Source organism: Artemia sp. Qi Xiang Cuo, chromosome 16 (genome assembly GCF_049724085.1).
Source record: "Artemia sp. Qi Xiang Cuo chromosome 16, ASM4972408v1, whole genome shotgun sequence".
In the NCBI taxonomy this organism is placed as follows: Eukaryota; Metazoa; Arthropoda; class Branchiopoda; order Anostraca; family Artemiidae; genus Artemia; species Artemia sp. Qi Xiang Cuo.
In genome coordinates this window covers 26872709-26897817 of record NC_142809.1, presented here as the reverse complement: position 1 = coordinate 26897817, position 25109 = coordinate 26872709, and the positions used below count along the sequence as shown (strand labels likewise).

Sequence of the window (25109 nt, the reverse complement as noted above, 5' to 3'; positions counted from 1 at the left end):
TTGGCCTCAGGCGGCTAGGTGCTGCGGTGAGTTGTTAGTAGTAGTAGTAGTAGTTATGCAGTTTTTGGTAGAGGCGGGAGTAAAGTTTATAAAAGGAAGCGTCGATGGAAAATCAGCAAAAACTAAGCTAAAAATAGCTCTTTATGGAAATAGAAATGACAAAACCCAAAGTAAGAACAAATTTGGTAGAAAATTGTGTTTTTAGTTCACTTACTAAGACGTATGAGAAAATGGTATTGGCTTTTCTTAGGCTTCAGGGGGCGGATTCATGAGCAAAAAAGAGAAAAATAAAATCGGATTCCAATACCACTGATAATAAGGCTATTTACTTAAAGGCACAAAACAGCTTAAGAGAAGCTTTCATTTGAAAGTTTAGTTGTCTTTGGGGATAGACAATTTGCTAATGTTTCAATTTTTACGAATAAAAAGCATTGTCAAATTTCATTTATTAGTTTAGCTTATGTTTTTTCACAGTTTAACGAAGCAACACAGACAAAAATGCGAAACTGCCCTATAAATTTTACTGTTTAGAAATCAGTAACAGAACTCTTATACACCCTAGTTTGTTATATCAATCCTGCCAGTTCTCAATTAATAATAATATATAAAGATAAACTGTCTTAGCATCATGCGTGTCCCATGCATGACAAAGCACGAGGGCCATTTTACAACCAAATACCGCGTTGGTTATAAGTAAATCATCATACCTACTAAGTTCTAGTAGAGAAAAACTCAAGAAATGATACCTTACCCACTAAAATGGGATACTTTGTTTTAAAGGTTTAAAACTCTACTACTTTTAATTGAGGGTCCTCCCATTCGACCATAATTCCTATTAACATATTAAGTCCATTTAATACCTTAATACACATATTAAGAATATTAATAACAATAATAGATTTAAATGGAACAATAGAAAAAATAGACGAAACTATCCAACATATTGGCGAGCGAAGTGGCTGTTAAAACGTTATTATCGGATCCACACAGAGTTGTTTGGTTGTCAAGTTAGGGTGGTTGAGATGACGGTAGTTGAGCTGTGTGTTCACCGCTGTTGTCTTTAATTTTTGTGTTTAACTAATTTTCAATATTTTGCAGTTTAAATAAAACCTCTCCTTTTCGAGCGTAGAAAAAAAGTTATGCTTCTGGAGTGTTTTCTCATTACCTTTTGTATAAATCAAAATATTTTTTATTAAACGCTCCGTGTCTTGGGACTAATTTCCTTGCAATGGCTAAAAAAAAAATTCTTCAAAGATATTTTTAATTCAAATTGGTTCTAATTGGCTACTACAAAATATATCGGCAATAAGTTTAAAATGTTTTTCAACTAATTAAAATTAAAACAAGATCTAAAAATAAAATTTGTTTGATTATTATGCACAATTTTTAAACTGAGTACAAGAACACTTTCCTATCCCTACTAAACCCAAATAATTCAAATTTTGATCTTAATATGATTCCCTTAAGATGTTCTTAGGAAACGGGTCCATCCCAAGGATATAAGACTAAAAAAGTTACAGACTGAGCATTCCGAACAATTCTTTAAATCCGTCGATTCTTCATTCTTTTTTCGAATTGATGACGGAGTTTTCTGTCAAACTTCATATCTTTCTTTCTCTCAAGACATATGAGTAACAACGTAAAACAGAAAACATCTGAACAATGAAAACTTCTGTAATGTGTTTATTTTTGTGACGTGATCACGTCATCACACACTGCCATTTCCTACTACACAAAGTCATTAAGCACAAACTCAAACATAAAATGACAAAGGAACAGCTAAGCTCGGAATTTTTATGTTTATGAGGAAACCATGGGGAAATATACAAAAGGTAATACAGAACATAATATTCATAACATTTTTAGCATGAATTTATAGCTATTAGGGTTTTTCATCCTAATTGCGAAAGTCTAACTAAGACTTAATATATTTAGATTATACAGGACCAGTATAAAGATGCGAAGCCACATTTACCAGAAGTTTTATGTCTGTCGGGGATTGAGTTTAATCGGTCGGTTGGAATGTACTTTTCCTCGAAATACTATCATAGTTTAGCGATTTAACATATTTTTAGCCCACAATTGTGTATTGGCAGAGCTTGCTAAGGAAATATTGTACAAAGAGTATTGCTAGCGCACTCCCTTTCCGAGCAGTATAATCAATAGCCTTATTAAGAGCGGTATTAATACGATTTTGTTTTTCTTCTTTTTGCTCACAAGTCCACCCCCTGTAAACTAAGAAAATCCAAAACAACTTTCTTATATGTATTAGTAAGCGAATTAAAAACAAAATATTTTGTCAAAATTGTTCTCATTTTGATTTTACCGTTTCTATTTCCATAAAGGGCTGTCCTAGCCGAGTGGTTTGCATGCTAGACTTGAAGTTCCGTGTCCATGAGGAAAAGGGTTCTAGTCCTGGTGATACCGGTTAGTTGGTTTGAATTGGGGTCAATTGTGTGACTCTGAAAGCTCAGTCAGAACCGACCCAGCTCTAATTGGGTACCTGTAGAAATCTAAGAAAGCAAACAGGAAGGTGTGCTAAAGCACAGGAAGGATTGCACTTCCTGGCTGAAGGGCCATGAAACGGAGATCAGCACAACCGGTAGGGACTGTAAAGTCCAGTACCATATTCTTTACCTTTGCCGTTTATTTCCGTACCCTATAACTATTTTAACAATGTTCATGTTTTAAAATTTATATTATTTCCTTTTATTTATCTCTATGCGTAATTTTTCTTGCACATCCCATTCTCTTTTTATTGAGGAGTCTCTTGATTCATCAAAATAAGTGCAAGCGTCTGAGTATGGCAAAGCGAGGCGAAAAATAACGAAAACATATTTGCTGTAAAGACCAGCATACATTGAAACAACTCATTACAGTTACATTATTCTTTAAAGAGTTCCTCTTAGCATCTATTTCTTGTATTCCCTTCTCTCTCTAGCCTTATTTCTATCCTGAGTGTCCAGATTCATAAAAAAAGAGCACAAAGCTGGGTTCTAACGGGAGTGTACGTTTGCTTCCAGAGACAGACTTAGGATTAGTTAATGATTAATATAACTTAAAAAACCTGATTAATCACTCAATATGCTCAAACCAGAGAGCTATGTGTCTCCCATGGAAAATTTTGTTAATCGATCTCATCATTTAGAAAATGGTCATAGGAACTTAGGAGAGCTTATTCTCTTGAAAACTGAAAGTTCTAGCGTCCTTTTCGAAGTTAAAATTGATTAGAGGGCAACCAACCTCAATCTCGTGTCCTTTTTACTATCCGGCATCCCGTACCCCCCTTCACCAGACCAAAATTAGGAATGACCATTTTCTCCGAAACCGGCAAAAAGTCTATTAGGTTTGTCTGCAGGGATGACATGGTCCCATAGTCCTAAGGGCGGTAAATTATACACATTAGCAACGGTTTAGAGCTAGGTTTTATAGTGGAAATAGGAGGGGGGAAGCATTTTGACCTTGACTGTCCAATTGGCTCAAAACTTTCAGATATCGTTTCTGGTACAAAGGAAAAGAAGATTTTTTGAAGAAAGAGGGGTGGGGGTATTAGCAAGTCCATAAATATTGGCCAACAAACTTTTTGTCCCTGGTCAATCTGAAACTAACAGACGTAACAGGACCCGAATGTACGAAAAAAACATTTCTCGGGGTCAATACTTCGGCCCTCAAAAAGGGCTAACGTTTTTCCAGTTGGCTTTGGGGGCAAGGGCCCCATCAAATTGGGCTAAAAGAGTTTTTTTTATTGGCTTGGAACTTGCATCTGAGATTCCTTAGGCCAAGGGACCCTATTCACGAAAAAATTAGAAAAAAAATATTTGTTCGTCTTAAAATTGGATCACTGGGCCAAGGGGAACCTAATGTAAACAAAACTTGTTGGTACAAATAAATATATTTTTCAGCGCAGATTCGGAAAGCTAGATGTAAATTTTTTTAAAAGTTACAGGGATGCAGAATCAATATAAGATTAATAAAGAAAACAAATTTTTTAAGAAAACAGATTGTATATACTCGTGACATCCCAAAATAGGCGCAATATTCTCTGTGTCTCCTGTAGTCCAGCACCCGATATAGAATACTGTGTCTATAGTGAAATGCGGGTTGTTGTTGAAATATATTTTAAATTATGTTTGCTTAAATGAAAGCCACAAATTTCTCCATTGGTGAAAAAATAGTACAAGATTGAGCTGCGGTAATTTGAATTTAATTACAATGCAAAATGAAACCTATTCCTGACACCCAGTCCTAAGTCTTAACTACTAAAAGAAAAAAGTGATACAGTAAGCACTAGACAGGACCAAGATAGCCTCAACTGAGATAAAAAAAAATGAGGAAACAACCCTGGATGTATTAATTCGTGACCTCCATTTTTCTATAACTGCAAATTGGAACTCTTTTTTATAAATGACCTTGACATGTATTTATTTACCCCCCCCCCCCGCCCCAAAAAAAGTTACAACAATACGAAACACAAGAAATTCCTTTAATAAAATGGTGGGTTAAGATACGTGTATATTCAAGGATGTCTACCTGTGGTAAGGACGACCTCCATAGAAAGCCAAAAACAATGCAGATTTTTAATTAGTATAAATAACATGCACCTCCTCATCCATTCCGAATTTTATAGTAGCAATATTATTAAAAATTTTTGCACATACATATGACTAATCGAACAGTTCAACTAAATATTGAAATTTTATCTAAAATTTGAATTACGATCCAACAACTTGGTCCTTAAACAGAAGAACCGAAAGAACTTTACATACATTCTTACAATTAACCAATAATAAAACTAGCACAGTTAAAAAACGAACAAATACTGATTTAAAAAGTGTTATGTAGAAAATATTTTAAAGAACAGTAAAGAATCATTTTAAAACTGAAAACGAGCAGAATTGAAATCCTTTAGTAATTCAAATTTAAACGAACCGAAATTACTGTGAATGAATAGACCAGTGGTTCCCAACCATTTCTGGGTCATGTCCCCCTAGGAATTTCTAAAATTCTGGTGCTACCCTCGTGGTATTTAAATTTTGTTTTTCAAATTTTTATGTTCATTCACCTTAAAAAAGGTTAAAGGCCATTAACTTTGTTTTTTTTTCAGGTAGAACTCTCGGCATATTTTATACTATTGAAAAACATTGTCTGCATAAAATACCTTTTGCAAAATGCAAGACGTTTTGGCAATACCATCCTGCACCTTTTTTGCTTTTTAAATGCATACGAATGTGACGTCATTCATATGAATTTTTTTTTTTTTTTAAATAAAGACTAAAGTGTAGTCAGTCAAAGGGTTAACGTCCTCCCCACGACTCATAGAATATTGATGTGCCCCACCGGTGGGGCCTGCATCCCACATTGGGAATCACGGACATTGACAAAATCCAAAACCAACAGAAATTCAACTGAATGATTACATCGAAATAAAAATAACAGAAACTGGTGTGGTTGAATAGATGAATCGTAAAAGGAACAGAAATTTAAATGAAGAACCAAGACAAACTTAGAGCGAAATTACCATGCTACCAGTCTTCTAATCCTCCTAAAGGCCAGAGCGTTATTTGGGCTTTATTGAAAAACAAATAGACAGTCTTATTTTATCGCTATAATATTGAAACAACTAAAATTGCTGAGACTTCCTGGAATTATATATTTAACAACCAATCTGGTTTCATTAGTCTGATATGCAGTAAATTTTTATCAATACTTTCTTCCTATTACACATTACTTCAAATATATATAAAGTGGTAAATAATTCAACGATTTGTTAATTCAAGATCACTTCAAGAAACTAAACAGACTGCTTCAAAAATAATCAATCTCCATTCTAAAATTTTTAATTAGGCATCAGTTTTCAATATGTTTGAATAAAATAAAATCAAAAGGAAATATTTTATTTTAAAAAATGTCCGTTTAAAATAGGGAAATTAAATTGGAATTCATAAATCTAACTATCCTAAGAAACAGTTTCTCCCTACTGTAATCTTTATTATTATTGTAACTTTTTTTTATGATGCTTTGACGAATAAAAGCCGCACTGTTCAAAACACATATCGTCTTCAGTAAAGCGCAAATGATAAAGCCTTATAAGGAGCTTGACAAGGGGGGGGGGGAGCACTCATACGCGGTAGCTCATATTTGTAAAGCTTGATTAGCCCTGTGATATTATTCTGTTGTTGATGTTAGGACAAACCAAAACACATGAAAATGCAAATCGTTTCAATAAAACGCAAATAACCCTCTAGCCTTTAGCAGGATGGAGGATGTAGCACTATTCTTATTTGGATAATTTCTGTTCGTTTTAAGTCTAACTTGGTTACTTCTTCAAATTTCTGTTCGTTTTAGGCTTCATGTATTTATCCATACCAGTAATTTACAGATAAAGATATAATTAAATATCTTTATTTTGTTAAGTAAGGATTTTGGAGCTCTTGCTAAATATTTAGGCTTCAGAATACTCCGAACAAATGAATAAATACTAAGTCTCTCAGACATCTAGCGAGAATTCTCTTCTTTTTCGAACCGGAATGGGGCTGGATCAGATGCAATCTCAGAACAAAAAAGACCAAAATGCTTCGTCATTAAGTACAAAATAATAAGCTATTTATGAATTCTCATATCCTAACGTCAAATTTCTAAGCATGTGCCCAATTAGCAGTAGAAATTATATGAATTATCAAATAAAAAAACATTACCATGATGTTTTATTTCTCAAAGTTTGTTTGTTCTAAAAAGAGCAAGAAAAGATGGGTTTTAGCGCCAAGCGGTCCGAAATCCGATAAAAGAGAAAGAGACTGAGGGAGGGGACTCAAACCCTAGAACTATATGAAGATAATTTAAAAGGGCGAGGCGAACCAAGTACTTGCGTTTCAACAAGGATTATAGTAAGGACTAAAGCAAAAACTAGAGAGTTCGCGGGAGCAATATGTCGTTTTAAAGTTCTACCTTATTTTTTTTAAGCATTTTAACGTCTTCCTGAATCATTTTCAAAAGCTATAAGAACCCTTATTAGATTCAGAACACGAATTATTTTGCAACTCTTGCATGTGTCAAGACAACAAAAAGGAAACGATTAAAATTGTAAGGACTAAATAGAAGAACAGGTACACACTAAACGAAGAAGAAGAAGAACTTACGCGTCTATATTCTTTCAGCGCACTTTTTCTCGCTCGTCTTTCCTCGGGAGTTTCATTTTTCGCCCTTATTGACATTACAGACAGATTCGAAAGAAGTGATTCAGAATCATCTTCAAAATCTTTCGTCCTCTTTTCTGCCTCATTAATCCGATCCAGTTTGTCCAAATTCGCCTTTGTCAGTCCAACTTTGCCAAGTGTATCTAAAGGTATCCCAGTCCGTCTGGAAATCTTGATTTTCTACGAGATCAAATGTGTCAGACATGATTGACTGATTAAAATCTCCACTATTACTACTACTACTGCTATTACTACAACTACTACTACTCCTGCTCCTGCAAATCACACCGTAGCTCAATTTTATTTTTCCTACCTCATTTTTGCAGTGAGTCAAGGCTTAGACTATTTTTACACCCAGTCATTCCACAGCTTGGACTTAAGTTGTTTTTGTACTGACTCTAGACTTGGCTCTTGTTTAAAACAAGTAAAGAGCTAGTTTTTGTGACAAATCAGGCCTAGGCTTATTTCTAGCCGTCTTTTGCGCCGATTCAGTTTATTTTTACAATGAGTCAGGAATTATCTTATTTTTCTGATTCGAGTCGAGCTAAGACTTTTACTGCATCCAAACTTCCTTAATTCACCCGAAGTCGTGAGTTGGCCCATTTTTACATCAGTCATTCTGCAACTAGGACTCAGTGGCAGATCCAGGTGAGGGGCGAGTGGGGCACCCTCCCCTAATGTAGTATAAAGTAGTGTAATTTACTTCATTAACGCAAATTCTCGTTAAATAAACTTGCACCTAACGCAAGCTTATCAGATCAACCTATTTTGCACCCCCCCCCCTCTAAAAAAAATCCAGGATCCGCCCCTGCTAGGACTCGGCTTGTTTCTGCACCGAGTCAGGACTTAACTCATGTTTGCACCGAGTCAAAACTTAGCTGGTTGCATCTCTAATCATACAGTTTTTACATGATTACAGTCTTAACAATGTAGAACAAACCTAGCCTTAGAATGCATATATGACAAATTGGTAATTTGAATGATTTGGGGGTCATCTTCCTGGGATTGTGTGGGTTAATTTCAAACGAGGAACATTTTTAAACCATTCAAAATTTTGGGTGAAATAATTATCACAAAATTTCGACCCACGGTTACGCGAGGGAACAAAAAGGACCTGGAGAGAACGGTTTATCGTCCTGTACCTTAAGGACTTTTACAAAAGGGCCATTCTAAACAAAGTGGCCCGGAAAAAATAAAATAAATGAGAGACTCATCGCTAATTCCGAATCAACCCTACTGCGTTGACTCAGATACTATCTAGGTAATAATATTATCTATTTGGTTGATTTTCTAATTGCCTAAAATCATTTCTTCTTCCCCATTTTAATTTAAGTAACTCAGTCGTTTTAACATTAATCTTCATATCTACTCTCTCTCACCGATTTTCGAAATTTGAATATTTCTCTTTCCCACTTTACGCTCAAACCCTTCCAAAATCCCAAAACCATTAAGCTGTACCTCCAGATGTAAAAAAAAAACCTTTGTCTCCTATATTATGAAAAAATAAACAAAACATCCAGCTAGTTTCCCTCTTTTATTATTTGGTACAGGCACTGTCCATGTTTGGCATTTGTTCGCTTTTCCCTTCTAAATTTCTTTTGTATTTATACTTATTTTTCTTATTGAGTTTTACCTGTGTTTACTTTCTTATTTTATTTATGTCTTTTAGTTTTTATTGCTTTTTATTTGTCAGGTTTTGTGAGTCATTTTTATCACAGAAGTATTCACACGGATAGGGTAAATAATATACTTTATATAGTTACATATATAAAGTTACATATATATATATATATGTAACTATATAAATATATATAGCTACAAAACTACTTAAGCGGCTCGGGGGGGGGGGCACACTTATAAGAAATTGAGAATATTGCGGCTCATTTGGCAGACCCTAGAGCGGAGTTATTAAAGCTTTAGGAAGTTCTGCAAGAATAAAAGCTTGGACTCAAACATGTGTACGAAGGAAGTGGCATGTAATGTTAGAATTGAGGTTTCGGGTAGGGTTTTGAAACTCGTGATAAATTTTAGAATTCTGGAGCAAGATGACCCCATTATAGTTTTGTGATCAGATGTGAGAAGATCTATTTACTGGTAACACTTGTCCGTAAATGTGAAAAAACGTCGCTGGTCAGACTTTCCGGTGAAATTTGAGATTTCGATTAAACAATCAACGAATGACCCACAAAACTTAGAAGTTCCTGAATCTGAGACAGGAATTTAGACAGCTTCTGTGTCTTACAATTCAAATATCATTTTTAGGCACGTTTTGAACTCGTATATGATATCCACTTTGAGGGTTGCATTTTTTACTTCACACCAGACCTCAAGTTTCCACGGGGTGTTACCATTTCGAACAACCGTCACAAGCACTAAACGTCATTTCGTCGACAAGGAAAATCCGTCAGAAACACCGTCAGAACGTCAACACGTCAAAACATCTAAAACAATTTTAGATGTTATGACGTGTCGATGTTCTGACGGTTAGTGGTTCTGACAGATTTTCGTTATGTAAAAAAATTTATAAGTTTATATAATAGTAATATGTATATAATAGTTTAGAAACAAATTTCGGATATATATTTGTACATCAGGGTGGTGGTGGTAAAGAATAGCATATATTAAATACGTAACCTAACCTAACCTAGGTACCTTTTCCACCCTAAACCCCAAAAAACTGAAGTTTTAAAATTTTAGATTTTATGAAAAAAAGTGTTTAGATGTTATAAGGTGTTGATGTTATGGGCCTGTCGACGTTCTGACGGTTAGTGGTTCTGACGGATTTTCGTTATGAAAATTTTTTTAGATGTTATGACGTGTCAATGTTATGACTGTCGACGTTCTGACGGGTAGCAATTGTGACTGTCGATGAACTGACGTGTCGATGTTGAGACGGTTGGTGGTTCTGACGGATTTTGTCGATGTCCTGACGTTAGTGCTCCTGAAGGTTAGATGTTACGACGCCTTCCTGTTTCCACGTATCCCGACTAACAAAGTTTTTCAACGTTTGTAATTTGGCCCGCACAAAAAAAGAATGATAAAAAAAAATACAGCAACAATTCCTAGCTATGGCTAGGATGGTGAACAAAGACCCCAAGGTTGGTGGTAAGGACAGAATATTTATGTTAATATACACAAGGATATATTTTTTTCTTTACCAAACATTAAGCTCAAGTAGACGATAGGTTCCATTTAAAACGAAAACGTTAAATTTTACCTTTGGCTTATTTGAGGGAATATCAATCATAGTTGGCATATATTCAGATCTAGGGGTTTGAGTCAGTATGTAAACACAGTCAAATCGTTCATCTTCATCCGATGATGTAGCATAGGGATCCCAATCATCTTCTTCGTCAGAATTGGTGTCCTGAGCTCTAAATTATAAGAACAAAACGTCGTAAATACCAAAGCAAGAATAAAAACCTCGTAAATATGACACTTTGGCCGTTTGAAGAATGAAAACAATCTTAGAAAGTATCTCTAGTCCCCTACAATTTTTTTTTATATTCTAAAATGCTGTTTCCATTACCCAAATCATCTTACTCTACAGAAAACTAACAATAATAGGGATAGATCATAAACTTTTTATGTGCCTTTGACAGCCTATAAACGAGACTCAAATTTATCTATTCGGAAATAAGTTTGAATTCGCTTAAGCCCTTTCTCCTATTTTTCATATTAAAACAAAGCAAAAAGTCCAATGAGTAAACGAACAATTCTAACTGTACGTATAGCATAGCTTATCTTTGCTGCAAAATCCAGCTCTTTGGAAGGAAGAAAAGAACCAGATAAGTAATCCAGAAAAGTGCATTAAAGGAGATTTTCTTGGGGTGTTGGGGGGGGGGACGACGAAAAATCCCTATCTGAGGCTGCAATTCTTTATTTTTCCATATTAGGAGGTCCTGAAGACCTATCTTGTGAGGAGCCCCAACTATTATTTTAAAGAGCCTTGAGTTAGAGATACAGAATATTAATTGAGCCTTTAAGAGGCTATCTTGACAAGTCCCTGATATTTTTCGGGTAGCAGGGTCACACCACTTGATCAGCTCTTACCTTTATAGTCATAATCATATTCCTGAAAAATAGATATTAACACTAATATAATAGGGCCAAATCAATAAGCACATGTAAGAAAAAAAAACAAGTAAAATTTTTTTTAGCCATATGATGGATTAATTAAAACCAAAACAAATATTTCGCCTTCTTCGCCGGATGTTTTGTGAGCTTGGTTTGACTGGATACTTAAATGTATTACTATTCAATCTGATTTGTCCCACAAAAACAATAAAACTGACCTGTAATTGTTGCCCTTCAGAAGAGCCACCAATACCAAACAAAACTTATTATTAACACATTTAATGAGCGACCCTCATTAAATGTGTTATTAACACATTTAAGATTATAATCATTAATAACATTGCACAAGATTGCTCGAAGTTGGACATGAGAGTAAACCCTTCTAAATCGATGATAATGCCAATTTGTTTTCCTAAATACCCACCCCATTCCCTTAATCTTATCCCTCCTGAAATTTCTCTATCCTTCTTTTAATTACTTGGAGTCCTAAATTCTTCAAATTTAAAGTAGGGTATCCATGTTAAAAATATTATCCCTAAAGCTAATGCATCTCTCTCCCTCATTTAGCTTCTAAATAAACTAGGCATCCCCCTTTCCCATTCTTCCTTTTTTCACCCTTATCTAGATTTGCTTTTCCAGTTTGACAATTCCAAGGAAGATTCATATACAACTGTCCAAAAAAGAGCCCCGCGAATAATTTTCAAAGAAATTCTCTTCTGAAAAAGCTAGGTTAGAAACTCTTGAGTAAAGGGGAGATATGCTGTGACTCTTTAAAAAAATGCAACGACAAACCCTTACAGGGAACCCGTTTTGCGAAAAGACACTGCCCACCCAGATTCCGCCCTCCTCAGGTGGTTTCGTAGCTTGTTTCTGCCTTGTCTCCCGTTTGCTGCCGTACCTTCAGACATAAAAAAAATTCCCCCCACATTACGGACAAAAGCAACAACACATCTCACTAGTTTCCCTCTTCTTTTTAATTGGTACATACGCTGCCCATGTTTGGTAATTGTTCCCTGTTTATCTCTTCCTTTTTTGATGTCCCTTTTAATTTTTTTATGTTTATACTTTTTTTCGTTTTACTAAATATTACTTGTTTTTATCACTGGAACATGTTATGATCAATCTTAGTTTAAATAATGGCTAATGAATGAATTTTTCACTCTGACAATTTTAATTCTGGCATTCTTTTAGTTTTAGTTGCTTTTTTGTTAGTCCCTTTTTTATTTATTGAATCCGAAATTTGAAAACGGTCCGAGTGACAGAAATGTTTCTAAAACAAAAATCTAATCTTATCTCACAGCTAAAAATATTGAACAAAATTACCTAGGCGACAATAAATACATCTTAACTTATTGCCTGCTGAACAGCTACTGATCAAAATTTCTGCAACATAGCACATCCCATATAAACCGCCACTGGCTTTTATTAGATGAAATTCAATAATATAATACAACATATAATATGATATTTAACAGAATGACAGAAGCTCAAAATAAGAATTTCTGTTCTTAAAGTTCTCTTTCTTATTACAGCAAAATATTTAGTTTCTGTTTGGGCCATATTGGCAAACTTTATTATACGTACTTAAAGTAAGAAGATCATAGTAAACAAAGCTTAATTTTAAGCGTCATGTAGTTTTCTTAAATAATACAGGACATTTAATCAGTTTTTAGTCTTAATTACGTTATGCAAAAATTTTTTCAGCCAATCGTATGAACAATATCTACCGTTTTTTTCTATCAAATGGACAGCTTGATTTTTCCAAGATTGCAGCAAACTTCACACAAGCTTCATTCCATCTATAATATTAATATACATAATAACAAAATATATTTGGTATCTTAATGAAAATCAAGGCTTTCCGGTTCTTAAGTTCTCCAAGTCGGTTATCTATATTTATTAGTTGGTCAGAAACAAAAAAAAAATAGAAAAAAATATACTGAATCCTGAATGCAAGTAGAAATTCACCCTTTTCTCCGCAAGATTGGCTAGGTTTATGTTAAAATTAGTAAATCTATTTCATGGTAAGAGAGATTATATTCATTTTTGTTTTTATTGAATGAATAATTGATTGATAGTCGAAGGACTGCAACCGCCCTTTATCAGGCACTCTGTTGCCTTTCCTTGACGGTTGTTGTAAATGATGTTTATTTATATGTAGTTTTTAAACACAATAGTCAGTCAGTCATTAATATGATTCGCAGACAAAGCAAAAACGGTATTTGTTAATTAAACGAAACACACCCAATAAGTGAAGTTAGGTTAATCCTAATGAAATATAGTCTTCATATAACCTTTAGTTTAAATAATAATATAATCTGGGCTATATATCTACACATTAGGGGGGGGGGAGTGTAAAGTATTTAAACAGCACTCCTAACCTAACCAACAACACCCACCCCTAATGTGCAAATAAATAGCCTAAATTATACAAGTCCAATGCATCACTTGTCTTTGTGGCTATGAAACCAGTTTTCTGAGATCTGAGATCTTATGTACTTAATGTACTTAAAGAGGTGTAATGTAGTGTTTAAATACAACAGTCAGTCAGTCAGTGCTTAATATGATTCACGGACAGAAAGAAAAAGACTTACTCTATAATAAGTACGTCATCCTGTTGAGGAGTTACTATATTATCACTAATCAGGCGCTCTTCTTCAATTTTCTGTTCAAATTCCTTGGCGAGATCAATTAACCGGTCGTCTGATAAGTTCAGATATCCATCAATTTCTTCAGTACCAAGCGCTCCGACTTCGGTATCATCATACTGCTCATAAATCTAGAACACACAATAAAGTCTACTAAATACTTACTAGAGCAGTGCAGTGTTATTAAGGCTAAAGTATGCACAGGTAAACAAATTGGGGGGGGGGGGGTTAGATTAGTTGCATTGCCCTTGAAGAGTATCACACACTGTTTTAAATATTGATAAACTTTAAGATTTCGAAAATTTTGACCCTCCAAAATTTTCAAAATTTTGAGGGTCTTAAAGATTGAAAATCCTCCCCCTCCCATTTCTATCAGACAAAGATCTTTTTTTAAGTCATCGTCCCCCTCTCCCAAAACAGGTTTCCGGGCATAGCCACGAAATAACAAATGAAGTAATTTTAATCACTTTTAAACTTATTGACAACAAGCTTGCCAAATCAATTATTAACGGAACAAAATATGCTACTTAAGAACAAATGTGATGTATTGTGTGACCGTTCAAAATGAAAAGAACACATAAAAACGGTAATTATAAAAATAACTCCTACAATAATCAGAACTCTTAATTTTATTCCGCCATTCAATCATTCTACAGAACCAGCGAATCTCTTGTTACCCTGTTAGATGCGTTAGAGATTGTTCAAGATGCATCGATTTTCCAAGCTAGATGCATCAAAAGCGCACACGTGTTTCCATCAGTAGAAAAGCTAATCGTGAGAATTCGTCTCTTTTCCGTGTGAGTTGTAGGTTAATATTATTGCCCGCAAGAAGTAAAGAAATTTATATATATATATATATATATATATATATATATATATATATATATATATATATATATATATATATATATATATATATATATATATATATATATATATATATATATATATATATATATATATATATATATATATATATATATATATATATATATATATATATATATATATATATATATATATATATATATATATATATATATATATATATATATATATATATATATATGTATATATAAAGCAGTATATTAATGACAGAAATATAAAGCACTATAGTAGTAGTCTATAGGCTAAAAAACAACATTGATGGCTGTAGTGTTTTGTTTGTATTATCTAGATTGTACTGATAAATATTTCCCCCTTAAACCACCTTGAGTTTTAAAGCCACAATTTATTAAATTCAAACTATGAAAAGCAATCACATTTGGAAACCAGATAATGTTGGACCAGGGGAGAAAGATACCAAAATTATACCTTTTCAAATCTATCATCAAGCAAAGTGAGCATGTCATTTCTTCTTAGAACACTACTTGTCATGGAATAACTTGTAAACCGACTTCTAGTTTCTTCATCTTTGAACGGATCGTGTTCATCATCAAAAGAAAAGCAACCACTCCCTGCATGCTCACTGTCACAAATGGTTCTTTCATCACTATTTTGATCTTCCCATTCATCATCATTGCTACTATAATTAAATATAAAAAAAAAATCAGGTGATCAAAAATCAATGAAAAACGATTTTTTTGGTATTCAACTTAACTTTCTTCAAGTGGGGTTAATTTGACAAGTTTCACTTTAAGAAGATTCTCCTCAACCCTCCCCTTGCTATGCAGGTATGCACAGAACATATAAACATAATATTGCATTTTATACTTAAAACGCTCCTGTAATAAGAAGAAAGTTTCCATTCCACAGCATCCATATCGCAGAGTTAGTCCAACAATACTCTTCAAAACGAAAGGAAGACTAGGAGGTAAATCCCCCCCCCCCCGAAAATGAACGAAAGGAAGTTGGAAAATATGTGCCAAAGTCAACATTTTTTGAATTTTCAGGCCCTCTTTGGGCCACTTTGGGCCTCTCTTCTGACGTTTAAAAAAGAGCACTATAGCCTTCAATTTCGGTTCAAAAAATGTTCTCTCTTTCTATTCTGCAGCCACTGGTTCAACACAATCGCTCCTAGGGAAACAAACAAAAGAACAAATAAATCTTGCATTTTGTAGACAACTGCTGCTGCAAGTTCTCTAGCATCCTAAACTTGATGGTGTGATTTTCATCAAGATCGTACAGCTTTTTGGGGAATTAATTAAAAAACTTTTTCCACAAAATAAGTTTTTCAAAGAAAAGTAAAGAACTCCATTAAACAAAAAATGGGCAAAAATAAAATCTAATAATCTACCAAGGGTGAAACTACCACAAATCAGCATCGATAAATAAATGAAACCCAAAACGAACAGAAATTACAATAAATAATCGAGTCAAACTCAAAGCGAGCAGAAATTAATATAAGTTGGGCGCAAAACCCCTATGCCTTCCCAAGGCCAGAACATAATTTGCACTTTACTGAAAAAAATATAAATGTTTTTACTTTTATAACTTTAATAAATCAAATAATATTAACATTTCGATAATTAAATATCAGTATATGTATATTAAACTGACAATGCACATTTATTTGTATTTTTTTCAGTAAAGTGCAAATTTTGTTCTGGCCTTGGGAAGGCATAGAGGTTTTGCGCCCAACTTATGTTAATTTCTGCTCGTTTTGAGTTTGACTCGAATATTTATAGTAATTTCTGTTCATTTTGGGTTTCATTTATTTATCGATGCTGATTTGTGGTAGTTTCACGCTTGGTAGATTATTTGATTTTATTTTTACTCATTTTTTGTTTAATGGAGTTGTTTACTTTTCTTTGATAAACATATTTTGTGGAAAAATTTTTTTTGATTAATTTCTGTTCGTTTTATATTTACATAGTATTTTAATGGAAAAAGAAAAAAACAATTTAAATCTTTTCGTTTTTTAAGACTTCATAGTTTAGCCTGCTATTTGTATGATGGAGAAAAAGTTTCAGCAATTTTTAACACCATACACCCTTTTAAAAATCTGGACACAAATAGTACTGTTTAATTTAGTTTCATACCTCCTCTAGTTGACCTGAAATGGAAAACTTGATGCCATTCGCAAAAAAATCAGTTACTTTCTTTGATAGCTTGGATACACTGGCGCTATTTTGATTTGGTTAAATTTCAAGAACAGAAGCAGCTCCGAAAGTTTGAACATAATACACTCAGTCGTTCTTGGGATACTGCTGAGATGCCTTAGATACTGCTGAGATACTGCTGAAGAAGACCAGCGTCCAGCCAGCGACTCGCAAAGTTTCTACCTCATGAATAGGTAGAATATCTTGTAAATAAAAATTGGATTTGAGGAAGACTAAAATCTATTCTATAAATCATATACAAGTTTCTATATAAACCTTATGTGCCCCTAGGGCATAACTTAGAACCCTTGCACTGAGGGCTCTGAGGGGATTGTCATCCTAAAAGACCTAATTTCCAGAACTTTCAACAACGTTGAACAAAATGGATATCTCAAAATTTTGATTGGATGTGTTTGGGAAAATGGTGGGCGTGAGAGGGGTGTTAGTCGCTATCCAATCACTTTCAACTATTAAAAAAGGCACTATCCCTTTCAATTTCCAATTGAATGAGCCCTTTTGAAGTTTCTACGACAACGCTTTCAATAAAAACTTTATATGCCCCCAGGGCATAACTTACAACCCTTGCCCTGTGGGGGGAGGGGTTTTCATCCTTAAGGACCTAATTTCCAAAACTTTCAACTACGTTGAATAAAATGGCTATCTAAAAATATTGATTGGATGTGTTAGGGGGAATGATTGGCGTGGGGGGGGGCTAGGGGCCCTCCAATCACTTTCGACTATTAAAAACGGCACTAGCCATTTAAATTTCCAATCGAATGAGCCCTTTTGAAGTTTCTAGGACAACGCCTTCTATAAAACCTTATCAGCCCCGAGGGCATAACTTAAGACCCTTGCCCTGAGGTTTGTGGAGAAGTGACCTCCTTTAAAATATTTTTTCTATGTGAAAATCAACTACGCTGAACAAAATGGGTATCTCAAAATTTTTATTGGATGTATTTGGGGGAATGATGGGCGTGGGGGGGGGGTATTTGCCATTTTATCACTTTCGACTATTAAAAAGGGCACTAGTCCTTTGAATTTCCAATCGAATGAGCCTGTTTTGAAGTTTCTACGACAACGCCTTCTATAAAAGCCTCATATGCCCCCAGGGCATAACTTAGAACCCTTGCCCTGAAGGCTCTGGGGGAGTGTCCTCCTAAAGAACGTATTTTCTATCTGGAAATCAACTACGCTAACAAAATGGCTATCTCAAAATTTTGATTGGATCTGTTTGGAGAAATGATGGGCGTTTGGGGGGGGGGGCAAGTTACCCACCAATCACTTTCGACTATTAAAAAGGGCACTAGCCCTTTGAATTTCCAATCCAATGAGCCTTTTTTGAAGTTTCTACGACAATGCCTTCTATAAAAACCGTATATGCCCCCGTGGCATAACTTAAAACTCTTGCCCTGAGGGTTGTGGGGGAGTGTCCTCCTCAAAAACATATTATCTATCTGGAAATCATCTACGCTGAACAAAATAGCTATATCAAAATTTTGATTGGATGTGTTTGGGAGAATGATGGGCGTTGGGGGGGGGGGGGCTAGTTGCTCTCCAATCACTTTCGAATATTAAAAAGGGCACTGGCTCTTTAAATTTCCAATCGAATGAGCATTTTTTGAAGTTTCTACGACAACGCCTTCTATAAAAACCTTATATGCCCCAAAGGCATAACTTAAAACCCTTGCCCTGAGGGTTGTGGGGGAGTGTCCTCCTCAAAAACATATTTTCTATCTGGAAATTGTCTACGCTGAACAAAATGGCTATCTCAAAATTTTGATTGGATGTGTTTGGAGGAATGATGGGCGTGGGGGCTAGTTGCTCTCCAATCACTTTCGACCATTAAAAAGGGTACTAGCCATTTGAATTTCCAATCGAATGAGCCTCTTTTGAAGTTTCTACGACAGCTCCTTCTATAAAAACTTTATATGACCCCAGGGCATAACTTAAAACCTTTGCCCTCAGGGTTGTGGGGGAGTGTCCTCCTCAAAAACACATTTTTTATCTGAAAATCAACTATGCTGAACAAAATGGCTATCTCAAAATTTCTATTGGATGTGTTTGGGGGAATGTTGGGCGTGGGGCGGGGGGGGGGGCTAGTTGCCGTCCAATCACTTTCGACTATTAAGAAGGGAACTAGCCACTCCAATCTCCAATCGAAAGAGCCCTTTTCGAAGTTTATACGACGACTCCTTCGATACGAAGGGCCCGGGTATGGAGAACCAAAAAAAAAAAAAAAAAAAACTTTGTGCCCACATCGTTCGTTACTTAGGCAGCGCTAGCGTACTGCCTATGATTTCTCTCATTTTCATAAATTTACTAAACTTTACGTATGCTGGTAATTTTTCATGGGTAACTTAAAGGTTAATGCGTTTTACGTATTTGGAATCACTATTAAAAGAGATTCTTTTGACAAATCATGAAAACAAAAACAAGGACAAATTATTCAAAAGCAAATTATGAAAATTTGGTTATGCTAGTAATTTTTTATGGATAATTTTAAACTTAATGCATTCTACGTAATAGGAATCACCATAGAAATCAGGTTATTTTGAAAAATTATGAAAAAAAGAGATATTAAAAGCAAAGCAAAGACAAATTTTTCAAAAGCAAATTATGAAATTTTGGTTACGCTAGTAATTTTTACGGGTAAATTTCAACTGGAAGCATTCTACGTGATTGGAATCACCATAAAATTAGATTATTTTGAGAATTATGAGAAGCAAAAAGGATATAAAAAGGAAAAACAAATTATTCAAAAGCAAATTAGGAAATTTGGTTATGCTAGTAATTTTTTTATGGGCAAAATTAAACTAAAATCAGATTATTTTGACAGTTATGAAAAGCAACAAAGATCTGAAAAGCACAGACAAATTATTCAAAAGCAAATCATAAAAGTCTGGTTTTGCTAGTAACTTTTTTGGATAACTAAGCTTAATATATTTTATGGATTCGGAATCTCCATGAAAAGTAGATTCTTTTGATGGATACATATATATATATATATATTTTAGAAATCCATTTTTAGAATTTTCAGATACTATAGATAATATGGAGCATTCTTCATTGACAATTCGCTTTCACAAACTCTTTGACATATTTTTCAACAATGTATATTTGAAAGATATTTTGATATGTCAGATAATAAGTATTTGACAGTTAAAGATTGCTTCAGAATAAAGTCATTCTACTCCAACACATAAAAATCATTCATATGAGAAAAAATTAATTCCAATGCTCACAATTTCGGTTATTTTATTGTCATTTAGAAAAAACTGCTGAGCACTAAGTGAAACTGCAGATGTTTTAGGGTAAAAAATTCTGACAAATTATAAATGAACTAACACGAGTATTTTAAATACAAGTTACAAAGGGAGAAGAATATAACTTATAAAGAAGGGGAGAATAATAAACCTCAAGGAAAATAGTAATAAACAACAAGCTTTTAAAACAGAGAATTTCAATAGAATATTTAAAAGAACTAATATTTTTAAATACAGTTAAAATAAATATACATACAATAAACAAAAAGGAGGGAGAAAGAAGTAAAAAGAGAACGGGGATAATAAAACCTTAAAGGAAAATTCCTTTCAAATGTTTTTAGCATAAGAATCGGTTACAGATATTACTGTTTAACTGATCCTTCAGCTGACTTCTATTCTATAGAAGCTTCTGTTAAAATATCAGTTTAAAACTCAGTTTTTCCAAAAAAAAAGGTTAAAATACAGTTAAAATAAATATACATACAACAAACAGAAATGAGGGAGAAAGAAGTAAAAAGAGAACGGGGATAATAAAACCTTAAAGGAAAATTCCTTTCAAATGTTTTTAGCATAAGAATCGGTTACAGATATTACTGTTTAACTGATCCTTCATATGACTTCTATTCTATAGAAGCTTCTGTTAAAATCTCAGTTTAAAAATCAGTTTTTCCAAAAAAAAAAAAGTTAAAATACAGTTAAAATAAATATACATACAATAAACAGAAAGGAGGGAAAAAGAAGTAAAAAGAGAACGGGGATAATAAAACCTTAAAGGAATATTCAAAATTCCTTTCAAATGTTTTTTAGCATGACGATCAGTTACAGATATTACTCTTTAACTGATCCTTCAGCTGACTTCTATTCTACAGAAGCTTCTATTAAAATCTCAGTTTTAAACTCAGTTTTTCCAATGCAAAGATCAGATCCGTTAAAGATAGTTGTAACACGGGATTCCAGTCTCAAATTTTCAATCTTAAATTGTTGAATCTTAAATTGAAAAATTTCAATCTTAAATTAAGTTGTAACTGTTGTTGGCTTTAAATTTCAACTTTTACTTTGATTCCAACTTTGTTTCGGCTTTAACAATAACTTTTTCAATAAATAAACTTTACTTCTCATTTTCTTCATCGAGGTTTAAATCCGAATTTGCAAATTTCATAAAGTCATCTTGTAATATATTTTCTTCCTTTTCATAGTCAAAATCATCATCAAGACCAGCAACAATGTCAGGATCAAAATCCAACCGTGGACCACTTTGCGGTGCAGCTTTGTTCAATAAACCAACATCTTCTTGGTAATCACTTTCAAAAACAGAAGATGGAAGCTTTAGCTTGATTTCCTAAATAGAAAAAAACTTTAATTGTAAAACAAGTAAAATATTGAACAAGACACTTGCCTACATATCAATGCAGAGAAAATTCAATCGATCACCAAGGGTTGGCAACCAACCTACATAGCTCGAGTATGATGGTGTTAAGATCCTTTTGAGGGTTTCCACCACCTTTGGCAACTACAAGCATAACTATTGGCTGTTACATACACGCTGTGATTCTTGCAATAAAAGAAATTAGTAAAATATAACCGAAAAATTAAAGTTTTATCGTTATTTTTTTCTTTATTTTTTGATACTCGTAAATGTATAATATAAAAAACACGAAACTATCATACATAAATCACTCTAAAAATAATTTTAAAACATTTTTTGACCTAATATAACCCACAAGATTCAAATATTTCCCAGGTTTATACAGAAACATGTGGACACGTCTTTTGATAATCCGATCTTTTTTTCTATTCGTGGTAATGTAAGAAATGTACGCGGTAGAACAAATAACTCAATCCCAGGAAGATATCCGTATACGAGATGCATCCGAAAACCCAAACTACACACACACACAAAAAAAAAGAAAAAGAAAAATAAAAAAAAGTAAAAAATTAAATAATAACAGCTTAGACAGCTCGTCCCCTGAGAGCGGTTTTGTCGTAGCTGCGACTTTTGCGGGAAGTGGAGTTAGGACTGCCATCTAACGTGAAATTTTTTGCTCTATCCGACTCCGTCGGCCATTTTGTTGTAGCTCAGCTAGAAGTGCTCCAATTTAGATTTCTCGTTTATTGTATCTCACATTTTTCCGTTTTGTTAAGAGCGGTTTTCTCGTACTTCATATGGGAAAATTATATGGGCATTTTTGTCGTAACTCCGTCAACGTATACTTTTGAAGAAGAAAAGATTTGGTTAAAGTTTCACAATGAGACCCAAACGGACATTGTTTACAACATCCGCACAAGCTCCACAATATTTACAGGAATCCAGGTACCTCATTTTTGTGGAATTGACTAATATTTTGTTCCAAGAGTATATCAAAATTGATATACTCTTGGAACAAAATATTATAAGGGCTACAAATCAGGTAGCCTATTTAATAGGCTGCCTGATTTGTTATGATTTTTGGTGCATATCAGTGGTCAGAATAAATCTTGGATATGGTCATATTTTGGTAGTGTTTCCTTGTAATACAGCAGCCTGTCTGTTAAGCAATTTACAACTCTAGATCTTCCTGTAGCTTCAGCTGCCAAACTTGGACACACCCTTAAAGATCTAATTGATCTGACCCACACACAACATATAAGAGCTTGACAACATCTAACTACAGAAATGATCTTTGAGTGCTTCTCCTTTACTGTGTGTTGCAATTACAATATTATGAAGATCCCCCCCCCTCCCCTAGACGGACTATAAACTCCACTTTTAATATTGTTTTTAGGGATTTTAAGAGATAGAATCTGTAAGCTTTGAAAAAGATCGAAAGATGTGTTTAAAAAGTACCGAAAATTTCTGTACACACCCTCCCTCTTTGTCGAGATCCCCCCCCCTAGATTGGAAGGCTGGATCCGCCCCTGTGGAGTATTATTTGAAAAAAACTCCGTTTTCTAAAGAGTTAAAGAGGCTGAGTCACAAGTTCAAACCTTAAAACGTACAGGGATTAGGAGGTACAACTGAAAGCTTGCAGTCGGTCTTGTCAGGTTAAGAGGACTATTTTGATCTAATTTAATAATGAAATACTATGCTTTTAGGAATTTCAAAAATTAATAAGGGCTCTTATAGGAAAACGAGGTTTTTCATAAATGTAAATTCGGGGGATAATTTTTTCGGTTTGAAAATATCAAAAGGCCCTAACAGGTCAAATTCAGCTTCGAATGAGTCCTCATTCACCCGCCGTTGCCAACTGTGGCCTCTAGGCGTGTCAGATAAAAAAAAATAACTTGATGAAAATTAAGTGGCTATATTTGGTTTTTGGAAAACGGAAGGAGTGATCGGATTGAGCTGAAATTTTGAGGATAAGCTCCCAGGCCCTAGGAAAGCTGATCCTCTAAATTTCAGCTTGATCGGACAACGTTAAAGGGGGGTTGTGGTGAGAAGGTCGAAACTTCCGGCCCACTTTCCCCCATGAAGATAAAGTCGGAGCGGGGGGGGTGAAATTTTGCATGTTTCTTAGTTTGAGCTTAGGCTACAAAATGCAATCACCACCGTCTCTCTGCGACCGCTAGGACCGAAAATCGCTTAACATTGTGGTGGGTCGCCTCTTTAAAAAGGCACAAATGTGCCTCCTTGAACTTTTCTGACTGGCGTACTCAAGACTTAAGCTATAGTTTTTTGTTTGCTTTTTCTAGCGAGGAAGATCTATCTTCTGATTCAGAAAAAGGCAGTGATCCTCTCTATCGACCTGAACTAAATGCAAGCAGCCTTTCAGAACTAAATTTCCGAGAATCTGATCAGGAAGTAGCTGAGGCTCTTCAAGAAAATGTGGATTATGATCTCTTTTCAGAGGTTAATGTCAGTGTTGGCTGTGGTTCTAGTTCAAGTGCCATAACAGGTTCAGTGGCAGCAGAAAATCAGGAGCACCTCGAGATTCCCAATAATACTGAACCTGTACAAGAAACAACCGAGCCAGGTCTAAATACTCAAAGCAATACAGTGGATCATCCTAATTCACGTAAAAAGATCAGAAAACGAATTTCAGATCGGAAGAACTGGATTAAGACAAAGATCAAGGCGGCAGTAAACTCTGGTACTGTATATATGAATCCTAACAACCAGAGAAGAAAGTGAAGGATGTTGTTTGTAATAAGGATTGTCATTATAATAGCAGTCAGGCTATTGCCTCTGAAGAGAGACAAAAGATTTTTGATGATTTCTGGAGACTAAGTAAGGATATGAAGAAAATGTTTTACTTGAAAACAACTAAGACCGTTCCAACCAAGACTAAAACCAAGAAGAAAGCGGAGACGCGCAGGAGTTGCACACTGTGATATTATTTTGTCGTTAACACGAAAACAGTCCGGATTTGCAAGACATTTTATTTGGCTACTCTTGATATTTCAGAGAGAAGAGTTTACTATGCACATTCAAATGTTGCTACAACAGGAGTGCCAAATCCAAAGGCAGTACAGGTACCTCGAAGCAAAACTAGTCACGAGGACATTGAACTTGTGAAAAAGCATATTGAATCTTTCCCGTGCGTTGAATCGCATTATACTCGAGCCAAGTCTACCAGAAAATTCTTGGAGGCAAATCTAAACATTCGCAAAATGTATGAACTGCATCAGGAATACTGCAGAGAACTAGCAAGAAATGATGTTAGTGAGTTCAAGTATCGTGATATCTTCAACACGCAGTTTAATTTGTCATTTCATATTCCGAAAACAGATCGATGTGATGTATGCGAGGAAAAACGTGTAAGTGAAGAAAACCGAATTGAAATGGATCAGGAAGTAAAAGACAAGTATGAGGCTAATGTGAAAAGTAAAATTGAGACCAAGATGGAACGTGACGTGGAAAGGTCAAACCTATCTATTCCCCTACTTTGTTTTAATCTGGAGAATGTTTTT

At 34.5% G+C, this 25109-nt stretch overlaps 2 protein-coding genes across 4 annotated transcripts in view; one reads left to right on the top strand and one right to left on the bottom strand.

Annotated features, from left to right (window-relative positions):
• LOC148942729 (protein LTV1 homolog) overlaps nucleotides 1–2432 on the top strand; it is a 52091-nt gene extending 49659 nt beyond the window's left edge. Inside the window, exon 9 of the mRNA XM_089102687.1 lies at nucleotides 2346–2432. Within this exon, the coding sequence (XP_088958813.1) occupies nucleotides 2346–2432 (87 nt within the window). The remainder of the gene's footprint in view (nucleotides 1–2345) is intronic.
• LTV1 (LTV1 ribosome biogenesis factor) overlaps nucleotides 1–25109 on the bottom strand; it is a 151245-nt gene that overhangs the window by 100588 nt on the left and 25548 nt on the right. For 2 of the 3 annotated variants that reach the window (XM_089102503.1, XM_089102505.1), the window contains exons 4-8: nucleotides 21335–21561; nucleotides 15233–15443; nucleotides 13865–14049; nucleotides 10411–10567; nucleotides 7137–7373 (exon numbers count right to left, since the gene is read on the bottom strand). In XM_089102503.1, coding sequence (XP_088958629.1) covers nucleotides 7137–7373; nucleotides 10411–10567; nucleotides 13865–14049; nucleotides 15233–15443; nucleotides 21335–21561 — 1017 coding nt within the window. The remainder of the gene's footprint in view (nucleotides 1–7136; nucleotides 7374–10410; nucleotides 10568–13864; nucleotides 14050–15232; nucleotides 15444–21334; nucleotides 21562–25109) is intronic. The other variant, XM_089102504.1, reaches the window with a different exon arrangement.